The sequence below is a fragment of the Pseudophryne corroboree genome, chromosome 5, assembly GCF_028390025.1.
Source record: "Pseudophryne corroboree isolate aPseCor3 chromosome 5, aPseCor3.hap2, whole genome shotgun sequence".
NCBI lineage: Eukaryota > Metazoa > Chordata > Amphibia > Anura > Myobatrachidae > Pseudophryne > Pseudophryne corroboree.
In genome coordinates, this window is record NC_086448.1 from 835,839,867 (window position 1) to 835,855,400 (window position 15,534).

The following is a 15,534-nucleotide window of genomic DNA, read 5'->3' on the forward strand; positions in this document are numbered from 1 at the left end:
GCCACCACCAAACTCCTAACCTGCCGTGGCGTTTGGAACCACAGTTCTGCTCTGTATGTGCCGACGCACTGCTTTACCACACCTGTGTGGTGTCGACGAATCCCCCCCTAGCCACTTGCTAGGCCTCTACCGGTAGCTGGCGGAAGGCGGAGCTTGGAGACGCTAGGTGCTTCCCTGGACAGCCGGAGGACGGGGCTAGGTTTGGCCTAACCCTGTTGGTCACAAGATGAAGCAGTCTTCTTGAGGCAAAGATGTTTATTTGCTCAATAGTTCTAAAGAGAACCCTTCCCTATTGCTAGGGGCAACAGCATACAGCAAGATGTTCCAGCAGAAGAAGATGTTACAACTACTTGGAGGCTCACAGGCATCCTCTTTTTATCTCCGTTCTACACACAGTACCACAGGGGGGTAAGCCCTCCCTGTCTTCTCCAACCAATCAGGTTATTGCAGAAAATATAAAGAAATACAAGTTTACATTTCAAAAGTTAAGAATTAGATAAAGCAATGTTCTGCTCCTCTTCATATATAACCAAACCAGTGGCTATCCCAAACACAATCTGATTATCATCTTCCTGTCTCTTTCACAAATGTAAATGTAACTTGCATTTCAATTGCATTCACCCTCTCCCACATAGACAACGTTCTTATACTGTAAATTAAACATAATCTGCATCACACATAATGCAGCCTAAGAAATGTTACATCAAACTGTTGTTACACGAAACCCACTAGTTTGCATTTGTAAAACACAATCTGATTAACATGTTCCTGTCTCTCCAACATCTCCATGCAAACCCAGTTCACTCAATATTCAGAGAAGACAGCAACAAATCCTCTCACCTGCATGTGTCTATAAAGTTACACAGAGACACATCTCAATCTCAAAGAAATGGCTTGTCTATACACCCCTTTCCAGGTGCCAGGGTCATCAGCATCTCAATTCCTAGGTGAGAAGCTTCCAAGCCATTTGTCCTCAAACGTAAATGCATTTTAAAACCAACACAGCTTACACATTCCTTCTAAGTGCTGGCATTTGCTGCAATGTAAATGTGCAATCTTACAACTGTGCCTATTGCCTTAAATATAACATTGGTGAAAACACAGTATTAAATATATTCTTAAATACCCGGTGCCTAGCACCCACACTATATTTAAAGATGGCGCTTAGCACCAGTGCACAGTTTTAAAGTGGCGCCAAGCGCCCATTGTCCTGTTAAGGGCGCCGGGCACTAGGGGTTAACCCCTTCAGTGCCGCACGTGTGGCTGGTTGGTCTCTCCGGCCACACTCCTCCCCCCCCATTCAAGCGGGTCAACCAGGGACCCATGTCCCAACGATTTGGGTCCTGGTCCCGCAGTCCGTTGGGGTGAAGGGGACGCTACCTGGGATGTGTAGGCTCTGGCCTAGACAGTTCATCCATAGTGTAGTGGGCCTCTCTTCGTGGGTGCACAATGTTCAAATAGTCCACCTGAAGTCCAAGTTCAAGGCTCCACCACAAAAGTCTGTCAAATTTCCCCAAGGTAGGTTGCAGCCACCTAACAGGTGGGTGGTAAGTCACCACGGCGGGGGGCTGGTTACAAACAAGTGCCACCCAAGGTGTCCCAATTGTGGCATACCCCACCTCCCACCATAGCAGTTTTCTGCTCAAACAGGCCACAGGGTGCTCCTGCCCATATGGCTCTTTCTGGCTCGGTACTGCTCCCAGTCCGTGCAGTGGCGCAGTAGTTCGTAACGCACAGTCCTGGTCAAGAATGTGCGCCATCAGCACTGGAGCGGGTACCCGAGCCTCCTTCAATGACTGGAATGCCAACTCGCAAGCGGGTGCAAAGTCCACTGACTTGGGAATGCCCTTCCTAGCCATCTCTGTCAAGGGGTTCACTACAGGACTAAAGTCAATGACAACATGTCCGTAGGGCCTTACAGGTTCTAAGGTCAGTACCGGTCTGGGTGATGTGGGTCGGGGACAGCCTCTGGTTGCCTCCACCCCCTCTGGGTTGGGCCTACCCCTGTCTCCTCCCACATGGTGCCCCAGGCACTGCACCTCCGTCATACCTATCTGGCAACTGTCTGCCCTTACTGTCAGATCTGCCATCCAATCCTCCTCTGTCGACCTATGACTCGGGAAACCTACCCTGTCACCTAGGCCTACTCCTTCCTCCTCGTCCGCTACCTGTGCCACAGTGATGGCGGCCAGACCACCAGCCTCTGGATCCTGTGTGGCATCCACTACAGGGAGGCTGCGTGTCTTCCCCGATCTACTGCGCACAGGCAGGGGACCTGCTATGTCCACAGCAACTTGCTGCAAGGGTTCTCCTATGGGCAGAGGCCCAGAGACAACACAAACGCTGGAGTGCCCCGGCTGCCAACGCATGGCACCAGCCTTACAGTTGGTCTGGGCGTCATCCGACATTCCAGACCAGGGTAAGCTCTGTGTCAGGCACTTCAGGGTACGGTCTGTCTCCGGGTTACTGTCCAAAGGGGTTTCGCTGGCAACCGACACCGGTTGCGCAGGAACGTTCCCTGGGGGGACCAGTTGGACACATTCCCTATCTGGTCTATCCCCTCCCACTTTCCTGGCTACCCTGTACCGTAACCCTTCCCGCCAGGTCAAACTCCCTGCCCCAACCCTGTCAAGGCCGCTGCCAGAGTGGCGCCTCATGCCTTTTGGGGATGGGTCAGAGAGTTGAGCCTCCCTAAACTCCTGCCTGTGGCCCTCAATCTCTCCTAAATTGGGACACTCTACAGGGGGATCTAGGTGGGGACTACTAGGGTCAGTCTGGTAGGGGTCAGTCATGGAAAAATCAGTGTGGTTTCTCATACTCACCGCCGGAGTTGGCAAACCACTTGGGTCAGGAGCATCATTGGGCACCCCCACAGGATCACACGAGCTGGAACCGACATCCTCTGCGTTGCTAGTGGACGTGGGCATACCAGAGGCAAAAGGCATGCGGGGTCGATGTGCTGATCTAGCCGCTGTAATCTTTTCCTCTGGGCTGGTTGATGCTGTGGTTGGCTGTGCTGGCAGTTGTCTAGCAGCTGTAGTCTTTTCCTCTGGGCTGGGCTGTGCTGGAGTAGCTGATGTCAACGGTGGTTTTGGAACTTGACTCCGGGGAATGGCGCCAACAAACATAGTGACGATCCCACCACCCAGATCATTTCCTAGGACCACATCAGTTGGGAGACCATCCATGACGGCAACTTCTCGCAACTCTGGTCCAGCTCCCCAGTCCAGGTAGACTCTTGCCATGGGAACCGCTTTTTCTGTTCCTTCTGCCAGGGTGACCGTGGCAGTGCGACCCTGCAATACTGCATCAGGATCTATAAGGTGGGGGCTCACCACAGTGATTGAGGCCCCAGAGTCTCTTAGGCCTTCTCCCTGCAGGGGTCCCACGTGGACTGGCTGCAGGTGCCTCCACATGTTGTGTAGGGGCTGTTTGGCCATGCAGGTGACTCTCTCCGCAGAGTGCACCTGTCTTTCGCCACACTCCATCGGACTGACTGGAGGGGGAACAGTCTCTGTAGGCTCATCTCCTCTCGTCAAACAAGCGATCCGGGCTCCAGCACTCGGATTTGGGGCACGAGTCTGGGGTGCTTGGGATGCAGGACAGTTCATCCTCAGATGTCCGATTTTCCCACAGCCGTAGCACTTCTTCTCCAGTCGTGGCACCGATGATCTCTGATCAGTTGCAGGGACGCTGCGGTGCGGTTGCTGGCCAAGAGCACCCGGGTTGGAAGATGCTTGTCTTTGGGGGTGATGAGCTGAAGAGGGGGGTCTCCTTGGTGGTACAGTCTGTTGGAGCTGGCTGCTGGCGGGGCGCTTCTGCCCCCGTGGCCGAATTGCCACATACTTGTCGGCTAATTGGGCAGCCATCTTTAAGCTGGGTGGCTCCCGATCTAGCACCCACTCCTTCACTTCTTGGGCGCACCTGCGGTAGAACTGCTCCCTGCAGATCAGGTCGATCAGTGCGTCCCATGTAGTGGCTTCCGAATCCTTCACCCACTTCACCACGTACTGCCGCAGCTGGGTGGCGAACTGCTCATGGGTGCTGCTAGGATTCTTAGGCAAGTCTCTGAATTTCTTCCTGTAAGACTCGGGAGTGATGAAGAATCGCTGGAGGAGGGCCTTCTCGACTTCGTCGTAGTTCCCACAGTCCTCCGTCGCCACTCCTCGATAGGCCTCCAAGGCCTCTCCATGCAGAGTGGGCACAAGGTGTCTCACCCACTCTGACTTGGGTAGATCATGTAGTTTACAAGTCCTCTCAAAGACTTGCAAATGTCCATCAATGTCCCCATCACTGTCTGCAAACTTGGCAAACTGAACTCGTCCTGATCTGTGTATAACAGCTGACAACGGCTCCCGGGGTACCACGGCTTGTGATGCCCGCTCCGCATGCCACATCCGAATGACAAGCATGCGTTCTTGCTCCGTTGCCCTTTCCCCCAATTCCGCTAGCCGATCTGCTAGGCTATCCGTACTGCCCCCGCTGGGACATTGGGATCCTGGCCCTGCTAGGGATTGCTGGGAAACATTGCTGCTGTAAGAGAGGGCGGGGCTTGTGGTTCTCACCGGTTCCTCACGAAGGTCCACTGTTGGGCCGTCCTCTGCGATGCTGACGCCGTCAGTGCTTTCCACCTCCGCCCGATGAGACTCCTCCCAGCTCCTGAGCGCCGCCTGCATGACGCTCCTGGACGCGTTGGAAGGGATATCCACACCCTTCCCCTGGCATACGATCTCCAGATCCTCCTTGGACATTCCGCTGAATTCCGCCATCTTGTGCGTTCTCCTGCGCTGCAGTTACTCCTCTCCTGAGTAACTCGGCTTCTCCAATCAGGTGATGAAAAGCCGCCTGGGATTATCCCACCACTATGCCACCATTTTCTGTGACAGGACGGTGCCGTACGGGAGCACTCGCTGCTTCCGCGTCCCGTTGACTGCGCACAGAATGGAAGGTCAAGCCGCACGAGGCCTGACCACATAGGGGATTCCCGCTTACCGTCAGTAACCGCCTGTTACTGACTCCACCCACTGCGTTGTGGGCGGGTTCTTGCTGCCACCACCAAACTCCTAACCTGCCGTGGCGTTTGGAACCACAGTTCTGCTCTGTATGTGCCGACGCACTGCTTTACCACACCTGTGTGGTGTCGACGAATCCCCCCCTAGCCACTTGCTAGGCCTCTACCGGTAGCTGGCGGAAGGCGGAGCTTGGAGACGCTAGGTGCTTCCCTGGACAGCCGGAGGACGGGGCTAGGTTTGGCCTAACCCTGTTGGTCACAAGATGAAGCAGTCTTCTTGAGGCAAAGATGTTTATTTGCTCAATAGTTCTAAAGAGAACCCTTCCCTATTGCTAGGGGCAACAGCATACAGCAAGATGTTCCAGCAGAAGAAGATGTTACAACTACTTGGAGGCTCACAGGCATCCTCTTTTTATCTCCGTTCTACACACAGTACCACAGGGGGGTAAGCCCTCCCTGTCTTCTCCAACCAATCAGGTTATTGCAGAAAATATAAAGAAATACAAGTTTACATTTCAAAAGTTAAGAATTAGATAAAGCAATGTTCTGCTCCTCTTCATATATAACCAAACCAGTGGCTATCCCAAACACAATCTGATTATCATCTTCCTGTCTCTTTCACAAATGTAAATGTAACTTGCATTTCAATTGCATTCACCCTCTCCCACATAGACAACGTTCTTATACTGTAAATTAAACATAATCTGCATCACACATAATGCAGCCTAAGAAATGTTACATCAAACTGTTGTTACACGAAACCCACTAGTTTGCATTTGTAAAACACAATCTGATTAACATGTTCCTGTCTCTCCAACATCTCCATGCAAACCCAGTTCACTCAATATTCAGAGAAGACAGCAACAAATCCTCTCACCTGCATGTGTCTATAAAGTTACACAGAGACACATCTCAATCTCAAAGAAATGGCTTGTCTATACACCCCTTTCCAGGTGCCAGGGTCATCAGCATCTCAATTCCTAGGTGAGAAGCTTCCAAGCCATTTGTCCTCAAACGTAAATGCATTTTAAAACCAACACAGCTTACACATTCCTTCTAAGTGCTGGCATTTGCTGCAATGTAAATGTGCAATCTTACAACTGTGCCTATTGCCTTAAATATAACATTGGTGAAAACACAGTATTAAATATATTCTTAAATACCCGGTGCCTAGCACCCACACTATATTTAAAGATGGCGCTTAGCACCAGTGCACAGTTTTAAAGTGGCGCCAAGCGCCCATTGTCCTGTTAAGGGCGCCGGGCACTAGGGGTTAACCCCTTCAGTGCCGCACGTGTGGCTGGTTGGTCTCTCCGGCCACAATCGCATAGCGGCGGCAAACTTTTTTTGAGCAGTTTTTAGAGTTCCTGTTTTGATATCACGAACACACCCTGTGTTTGCCCAGCCACGCCTGCGTTTTTCCTGGCACACCTGCGTTTTTCCGAACACTCCCTGAAAACGGTCAGTTGACACCCAGAAACGCCCTCTTCCTGACGATCACTCTGCGGCCAGCAGTGCGACTGAAAAGCTTCCTAGACCTTGTGTGAAACTACATCGTTTGTTGCAATTGTACGACGCGCTTGCGCATTGCATCGCATACGCATGCGCAGAAGTGCCTTTTTTTGCCTCATCGCTGCAGAGCAAACAAAAGCAGCTAGCGATCAACTCAGAATGACCCCCTTTATACCAAGTACAGTGTGATGCAGAGATTCTACTACAGGGTTCTACTGACAGACGAGTCAGACGAATCCAATAAATGCATCGTGACATTCACATACACTGGCCGAGCCTTAATGCACCCCCCCCCCCCCTCCCCCCCGCACTGCAACTTGTACTCCCCTCTTTGGGGGTGATTCAGATCTGATAGCACGCTAGGTTTTTTCGCTGCACTGCGATCAAGTCAGAACTGCGCATGCGTATGCACCACAATGCGCAGGCGCGTTGCACAGGTACAAAGCGGATCGTTGCTGTGCGATGGGTTTTACGAAGAATCCATTCGCACAGCCGAACGCAAGGAGATTGACAGGAAGAGGGCGTTTGTGGGTGGCAACTGACAGTTTTCTGGGAGTGGTTGGAAAAACGTAGGCGTGTCCAAGCGTTTACAGGGCGGGTGTCTGACGTCTATTCCGGCCCTCGGACAGGCTGAAGTGATCGCAGCGGCTGAGTAAGTTCTGGGCAACTCAGAAATTGCACAAACTATTTTGTACCGCTCGGCTGCACATGCGATCGCACACTTGCAAAGCAAAAATACACTCCCCTGTAGGCGGCGACTATCTGATCGCAGCGCTGCATAAATTGCTAGCGAGCGATCAGGTCTGAATCACCCCCTTTGTTCATTTAGTACAAAAGCCAAAATCTTATGAGGTTGTACTGACAGGAATGCTGACGTAACCAGTGGGGATATTTATTATGCAATTTTTGCTGGATAGCCCCGAAAGCAGCCATTTGGGGGGTGGGGTGGGGGGTGGAGTTAACTGCAAATATTAATAATCAACAGAGGTTACGGTTGACAGGGTCAAAGGTTGACATGAGAATGGTTAACACACAAATGGTCGATACCACAGCTAATGGCATCTGAGGATGGCCCATGGTGTCCCAGTGAGAGATTCCTACTAAATTCGCACAAAAATAGTCATTTTCACGTTGCGAATGTAGGGCTCTTAAAAAAATGGTTTGCGATAAATAGGACTCTAGGAACAAAAGTTTCCCCCATAATCATGTATCTTCCTCAGATAATCACAGTCATATAGTGTTCATTCTAGCACCCTGCACCTTTCAAAACACGTGCAGTTCCTCTTTCCTGCCAGGGGTGTCACTCTCTGCTCTGGTGCTTCTCAGAACACTCTGCTCTGTATCACAGCACTAAAATACAGACCAGAATGTGCTGCGATTCTGAAGGCCTGATTCTGAATGCAGAGCGATGTTGTGCGTTGTAGCAGATCACACGTGCGTCACAGCCTGCATGCGTAACGTAGAGCATTGGCGAGGTAATCTGAATCCGCCGTAGCTCGTTTACTTCTCATTTATGGCTAAATGGGGGTTGTTGGGTGGCCCTGGGGCGTGCGCACGTAGCAGATGGGCGTGTAGACAGCTGCGCGTTATTCAGTGGGGGGGGCGTATGTAGAGCGCCATCTGATTACATTCCTGCGCCAGTGATGCTGTGTGATCGCGTATACGGGTGTTCGCATGGAATTTCCCATCACGGAAAGCGTCCAGAAGGAGGACCGCTTTACCTGCCACTCAGAATCAGACCTTAAGTTGTTATCATCGGGAGGGAAATGTTTTCCAGTGCACAGCACACTTCCTGCCAGTAAACCTCATGTTGCATGTTTCTGCTGGATCACAATATGTGTGACTACGGGAGATGCGCAATTCAGTACAGATACTCTGCATAAGGCAATACTGGGGCAATTGTGGCCAAAGTGTGTTTATTAGAGCACTCAGGGGGAATATTCTCCAGTGCTGGATCCTGGGGGTATAAGGTGCGGGAGAATGTCTGGTGTTGTTGGCACAATGGTAACCGTCTGTTTCTCACAGCAGGTACAGGACTCCCTCCGAGCTCCACAACGATAATTTCTCTCTCTCCACAATTGCGGAAGGCTCGCACCCAAATGTAAGGAAACTATGCGACACTCCATCTAACCTTTCCCCCCATGCTCGTGCATTGGCTTACTATGATAACGTTATCTGTCAGGTAACTCGTCTGTTTAATGTCTCCCCTTCTGCATGCTTCAAGCCTTCTCCTCACTGAGCAGGGTGGGTTCAGAGAGCAGGTGCCGAATGGTGCACGTTTACCCCAGGCTTAGCGGGGGCATCTGGCTGTGTATGAGACCTTTCCTCCAGCATGAAAGCACATTCTTCTCCAGTGTAATCATAAAATGCCTTCAGCTGTTTACTAACCGTACAGAAGTGCAGAATAGTACCTACCCTGCCTGCAACTGACCTTAGAATGCTGCATGCAATTTCTACTAAACTGTATCAAGACGTTCTCATTCCCCTGTATTATCCCTGTGGAACCCCTCCGCTCCAGCTGTTCCCGTATCCTCTCCCTGTAACTCCTCCTCTCCAGCTGTTCCCGTATCCTCTCCCTGTAACTCCTCCTCTCCAGCTGTTCCCGTATCCTCTCCCTGTAACTCCTCTCCAGCTGTTCCCGTATCCTCTCCCTGTAACTCCTCCTCTCCAGCTGTTCCCGTATCCTCTCCCTGTAACCCCTCCTCTCCAGCTGTTCCCGTATCCTCTCCCTGTAACTGCTCCTCTCCAGCTGTTCCCGTATCCTCTCCCTGTAACTGCTCCTCTCCAGCTGTTCCCGTATCCTCTCCCTGTAACTCCTCCTCTCCAGCTGTTCCCGTATCCTCTCCCTGTAACTGCTCCTCTCCAGCTGTTCCCGTATCCTCTCCCTGTAACTCCTCCTCTCCAGCTGTTCCCGTATCCTCTCCCTGTAACTCCTCCTCTCCAGCTGTTCCCGTATCCTCTCCCTGTAACCCCTCCTCTCCAGCTGTTCCCGTATCCTCTCCCTGTAACTCCTCCTCTCCAGCTGTTCCCGTATCCTCTCCCTGTAACCCCTCCTCTCCAGCTGTTCCCGTATCCTCTCCCTGTAACTGCTCCTCTCCAGCTGTTCCCGTATCCTCTCCCTGTAACTGCTCCTCTCCAGCTGTTCCCGTATCCTCTCCCTGTAACTGCTCCTCTCCAGCTGTTCCCGTATCCTCTCCCTGTAACCCCTCCTCTCCAGCTGTTCCCGTATCCTCTCCCTGTAACCCCTCCTCTCCAGCTGTTCCCGTATCCTCTCCCTGTAACTGCTCCTCTCCAGCTGTTCCCGTATCCTCTCCCTGTAACTGCTCCTCTCCAGCTGTTCCCGTATCCTCTCCCTGTAACTCCTCCTCTCCAGCTGTTCCCGTATCCTCTCCCTGTAACTGCTCCTCTCCAGCTGTTCCCGTATCCTCTCCCTGTAACTCCTCCTCTCCAGCTGTTCCCGTATCCTCTCCCTGTAACTCCTCCTCTCCAGCTGTTCCCGTATCCTCTCCCTGTAACCCCTCCTCTCCAGCTGTTCCCGTATCCTCTCCCTGTAACTCCTCCTCTCCAGCTGTTCCCGTATCCTCTCCCTGTAACCCCTCCTCTCCAGCTGTTCCCGTATCCTCTCCCTGTAACTGCTCCTCTCCAGCTGTTCCCGTATCCTCTCCCTGTAACTGCTCCTCTCCAGCTGTTCCCGTATCCTCTCCCTGTAACTGCTCCTCTCCAGCTGTTCCCGTATCCTCTCCCTGTAACTGCTCCTCTCCAGCTGTTCCCGTATCCTCTCCCTGTAACTCCTCCTCTCCAGCTGTTCCCGTATCCTCTCCCTGTAACTCCTCCTCTCCAGCTGTTCCCGTATCCTCTCCCTGTAACCCCTCCTCTCCAGCTGTTCCCGTATCCTCTCCCTGTAACTCCTCCTCTCCAGCTGTTCCCGTATCCTCTCCCTGTAACCCCTCCTCTCCAGCTGTTCCCGTATCCTCTCCCTGTAACTGCTCCTCTCCAGCTGTTCCCGTATCCTCTCCCTGTAACTGCTCCTCTCCAGCTGTTCCCGTCTCCTCTCCCTGTAACTCCTCCTCTCCAGCTGTTCCCGTATCCTCTCCCTGTAACTCCTCCTGTCCAGCTGTTCCCGTATCCTCTCCCTGTAACTCCTCCTCTCCAGCTGTTCCCGTATCCGCTCCCTGTAACTCCTCCTCTCCAGCTGTTCCCGTATCCGCTCCCTGTAACTGTTCCTCTCCAGCTGTTCCCGTATCCGCTCCCTGTAACTCCTCCTCTCCAGCTGTTCTCGTATCCGCTCCATGTAACTGCTCATCTCCAGCTGTTCCCGTATCCTCTCCCTGTAACCCCTCCTCCCCAGCTGTTCCCGTATCCTCTACCTGTAACCCCACCTCTCCAGCTGTTCCCGTATCCGCTCCCTGTAACTGCTCCTCTCCAGCTGTTCCCGTATCCTCTCCCTGTAACCCATCCTCTCCAGCTGTTCCCGTATCCTCTCCCTGTAACCCCTCCTCCCCAGCTGTTCCCGTATCCTCTACCTGTAACCCCTCCTCTCCAGCTGTTCCCGTATCCGCTCCCTGTAACTGCTCCTCTCCAGCTGTTCCCGTATCCTCTCCCTGTAACTGCTCCTCTCCAGCTGTTCCCGTATCCTCTCCCTGTAACTGCTCCTCTCCAGCTATTCCCGTATCCTCTCCCTGTAACCCCTCCCTGTAACCCCTCCTCTCCAGCTGTTCCCGTATCCTCTCCCTGTAACCCCTCCTCTCCAGCTGTTCCCGTATCCGCTCCCTGTAACTGCTCCTCTCCAGCTGTTCCCGTATCCTCTCCCTGTAACTGCTCCTCTCCAGCTGTTCCCATATCCTCTCCCTGTATCTCCTCCTCTCCAGCTGTTCCCGTATCCTCTCCCTGTAAACCCTCCCTGTAACCCCTCCTCTCCAGCTGTTCCCGTATCCTCTCCCTGTAACCCCTCCTCTCCAGCTGTTCCCTGTAACTCCTCCTCTCCAGCTGTTCCCGTATCCTCTCCCTGTAACTCCTCCTCTCCAGCTGTTCCCGTATACTTTCCCTGTTACCCCTCCTCTCCAGCTGTTCCCGTATCCTCTCCCTGTAACTCCTCCTCTCCAGCTGTTTCCGTATCCTTTCCCTGTTACCCCTCCTCTCCAGCTGTTCCCGTATCCTCTCCCTGTAACTCCTCCTCTCCAGCTGTTCCCGTATCCTCTCCCTGTAACTCCTCCTCTCCAGCTGTTCCCGTATCCTCTCCCTGTAACCCCTCCTCTCCAGCTGTTCCCGTATCCTCTCCCTGTAACTGCTCCTCTCCAGCTGTTCCCGTATCCTCTCCCTGTAACTGCTCCTCTCCAGCTGTTCCCGTATCCTCTCCCTGTAACTGCTCCTCTCCAGCTGTTCCCGTATCCTCTCCCTGTAACTGCTCCTCTCCAGCTGTTCCCGTATCCTCTCCCTGTAACTCCTCCTCTCCAGCTGTTCCCGTATCCTCTCCCTGTAACTCCTCCTCTCCAGCTGTTCCCGTATCCTCTCCCTGTAACTGCTCCTCTCCAGCTGTTCCCGTATCCTCTCCCTGTAACTCCTCCTTTCCAGCTGTTCCCGTATCCTCTCCCTGTAACTCCTCCTCTCCAGCTGTTCCCGTATCCTCTCCCTGTAACTCCTCCTTTCCAGCTGTTCCCGTATCCGCTCCCTGTAACTGCTCCTTTCCAGCTGTTCCCGTATCCGCTCCCTGTAACTGCTCCTCTCCAGCTGTTCCCGTATCCTCTCCCTGTAACTCCTCCTCTCCAGCTGTTCCCGTATCCTCTCCCTGTAACTCCTCCTCTCCAGCTGTTCCCGTATCCTCTCCCTGTAACCCCTCCTCCCCAGCTGTTCCCGTATCCTCTCCCTGTAACTCCTCCTCTCCAGCTGTTCCCGTATCCTCTCCCTGTAACTCCTGATCCCCAGCTGTTCCCGTATCCTCTCCCTGTAACTCCTCCTCTCCAGCTGTTCCCGTATCCTCTCCCTGTAACTCCTGATCCCCAGCTGTTCCCGTATCCTCTCCCTGTAACTCCTCCTCTCCAGCTGTTCCCGTATCCTCTCCCTGTAACTCCTCCTGTCCAGCTGTTCCCGTATCCTCTCCCTGTAACTCCTCCTCTCCAGCTGTTCCCGTATCCGCTCCCTGTAACTCCTCCTCTCCAGCTGTTTCCGTATCCGCTCCCTGTAACTGTTCCTCTCCAGCTGTTCCCGTATCCGCTCCCTGTAACTCCTCCTCTCCAGCTGTTCTCGTATCCGCTCCATGTAACTGCTCATCTCCAGCTGTTCCCGTATCCTCTCCCTGTAACCCCTCCTCCCCAGCTGTTCCCGTATCCTCTACCTGTAACCCCACCTCTCCAGCTGTTCCCGTATCCGCTCCCTGTAACTGCTCCTCTCCAGCTGTTCCCGTATCCTCTCCCTGTAACCCATCCTCTCCAGCTGTTCCCGTATCCTCTCCCTGTAACCCCTCCTCCCCAGCTGTTCCCGTATCCTCTACCTGTAACCCCTCCTCTCCAGCTGTTCCCGTATCCGCTCCCTGTAACTGCTCCTCTCCAGCTGTTCCCGTATCCTCTCCCTGTAACTGCTCCTCTCCAGCTGTTCCCGTATCCTCTCCCTGTAACTGCTCCTCTCCAGCTATTCCCGTATCCTCTCCCTGTAACCCCTCCCTGTAACCCCTCCTCTCCAGCTGTTCCCGTATCCTCTCCCTGTAACCCCTCCTCTCCAGCTGTTCCCGTATCCTCTCCCTGTAACTGCTCCTCTCCAGCTGTTCCCATATCCTCTCCCTGTATCTCCTCCTCTCCAGCTGTTCCCGTATCCTCTCCCTGTAAACCCTCCCTGTAACCCCTCCTCTCCAGCTGTTCCCGTATCCTCTCCCTGTAACCCCTTCTCTCCAGCTGTTCCCTGTAACTCCTCCTCTCCAGCTGTTCCCGTATCCTCTCCCTGTAACTCCTCCTCTCCAGCTGTTCCCGTATACTTTCCCTGTTACCCCTCCTCTCCAGCTGTTCCCGTATCCTCTCCCTGTAACTCCTCCTCTCCAGCTGTTTCCGTATCCTTTCCCTGTTACCCCTCCTCTCCAGCTGTTCCCGTATCCTCTCCCTGTAACTCCTCCTCTCCAGCTGTTCCCGTATCCTCTCCCTGTAACTTCTCCTCTCCAGCTGTTCCCGTATCCTCTCCCTGTAACTCCTCCTCTCCAGCTGTTCCCGTCTCCTCTCCCTGTAACTCCTCCTCTCCAGCTATTCCCGTATCCTCTCCCTGTAACTCCTCCTCTCCAGCTATTCCCGTATCCTCTCCCTGTAACTCCTCCTCTCCAGCTGTTCCCGTATCCTCTCCCTGTAACTCCTCCTCTCCAGCTGTTCCCGTATCCTCTCCCTGTAACTCCTCCTCTCCAGCTGTTCCCGTATCCTCTCCCTGTAACTCCTCCTCTCCAGCTGTTCCCGTATCCTCTCCCTGTAACTCCTCCTCTCCAGCTGTTCCCGTATCCTCTCCAGCTGTTCCCGTATCCTCTCCCTGTAACTCCTCCTCTCCAGCTGTTCCCGTATCCTCTCCCTGTAACTCCTCCTCTCCAGCTGTTCCCGTATCCTCTCCCTGTAACTCCTCCTCTCCAGCTGTTCCCGTATCCTCTCCCTGTAACTCCTCCTCTCCAGCTGTTCCCGTATCCTCTCCCTGTAACTCCTCCTCTCCAGCTGTTCCCGTATCCTCTCCCTGTAACTCCTCCTCTCCAGCTGTTCCCGTATCCTCTCCCTGTAACTCCTCCTCTCCAGCTGTTCCCGTATCCTCTCCCTGTAACTCCTCCTCTCCAGCTGTTCCCGTATCCTCTCCCTGTAACTCCTCCTCTCCAGCTGTTCCCGTATCCTCTCCCTGTAACTCCTCCTCTCCAGCTGTTCCCGTATCCTCTCCCTGTAACTCCTCCAGCTGTTCCCGTCTCCTCTCCCTGTAACTCCTCCTCTCCAGCTGTTCCCGTCTCCTCTCCCTGTAACTCCTCCTCTCCAGCTGTTCCCGTCTCCTCTCCCTGTAACTCCTCCTCTCCAGCTGTTCCCGTCTCCTCTCCCTGTAACTCCTCCTCTCCAGCTGTTCCCGTCTCCTCTCCCTGTAACTCCTCCTCTCCAGCTGTTCCCGTCTCCTCTCCCTGTAACTCCTCCTCTCCAGCTGTTCCCTGTAACCCCTCCTCTCCAGCTGTTCCCGTATCCGCTCCCTGTAACTGCTCCTCTCCAGCTGTTCCCGTATCCTCTCCCTGTATCTCCTCCTCTCCAGCTGTTCCCGTATCCTCTCCCTGTAACCCCTCCCTGTAACCCCTCCTCTCCAGCTGTTCCCGTATCCTCTCCCTGTAACCCCTCCTCTCCAGCTGTTCCCTGTAACTCCTCCTCTCCAGCTGTTCCCGTATCCTCTCCCTGTAACTCCTCCTCTCCAGCTGTTCCCGTATCCTTTCCCTGTTACCCCTCCTCTCCAGCTGTTCCCGTATCCTCTCCCTGTAACTCCTCCTCTCCAGCTGTTCCCGTATCCTCTCCCTGTAACTCCTCCTCTCCAGCTGTTCCCGTATCCTCTCCCTGTAACTCCTCCTCTCCAGCTGTTCCCGTATCCTCTCCCTGTAACTTCTCCTCTCCAGCTGTTCCCGTATCCTCTCCCTGTAACTCCTCCTCTCCAGCTGTTCCCGTCTCCTCTCCCTGTAACTCCTCCTCTCCAGCTGTTCCCGTCTCCTCTCCCTGTAACTCCTCCTCTCCAGCTGTTCCCGTCTCCTCTCCCTGTAACTCCTCCTCTCCAGCTGTTCCCGTCTCCTCTCCCTGTAACTCCTCCTCTCCAGCTGTTCCCGTCTCCTCTCCCTGTAACTCCTCCTCTCCAGCTGTTCCCGTCTCCTCTCCCTGTAACTCCTCCTCTCCAGCTGTTCCCGTCTCCTCTCCCTGTAACTCCTCCTCTCCAGCTGTTCCCGTCTCCTCTCCCTCTAACTCCTCCTCTCCAGCTGTTCCCGTCTCCTCTCCCTCTAACTCCTCCTCTCCAGCTGTTCCCGTCTCCTCTCCCTGTAACTC

The 15,534-nt window shown here is 53.7% G+C and overlaps 1 protein-coding gene across 3 annotated transcripts in view; it reads left to right on the forward strand.

Moving 5' to 3' along the window:
* The window catches only part of CSPG5 (chondroitin sulfate proteoglycan 5), a 135,461-nt gene that overhangs the window by 99,071 nt on the left and 20,856 nt on the right, over window positions 1–15,534 (forward strand). For 2 of the 3 annotated variants that reach the window (XM_063924579.1, XM_063924581.1), the window contains one exon: window positions 8,549–8,705. In XM_063924579.1, coding sequence (XP_063780649.1) covers window positions 8,549–8,705 — 157 coding nt within the window. The remainder of the gene's footprint in view (window positions 1–8,548; window positions 8,706–15,534) is intronic. The other variant, XM_063924580.1, reaches the window with a different exon arrangement.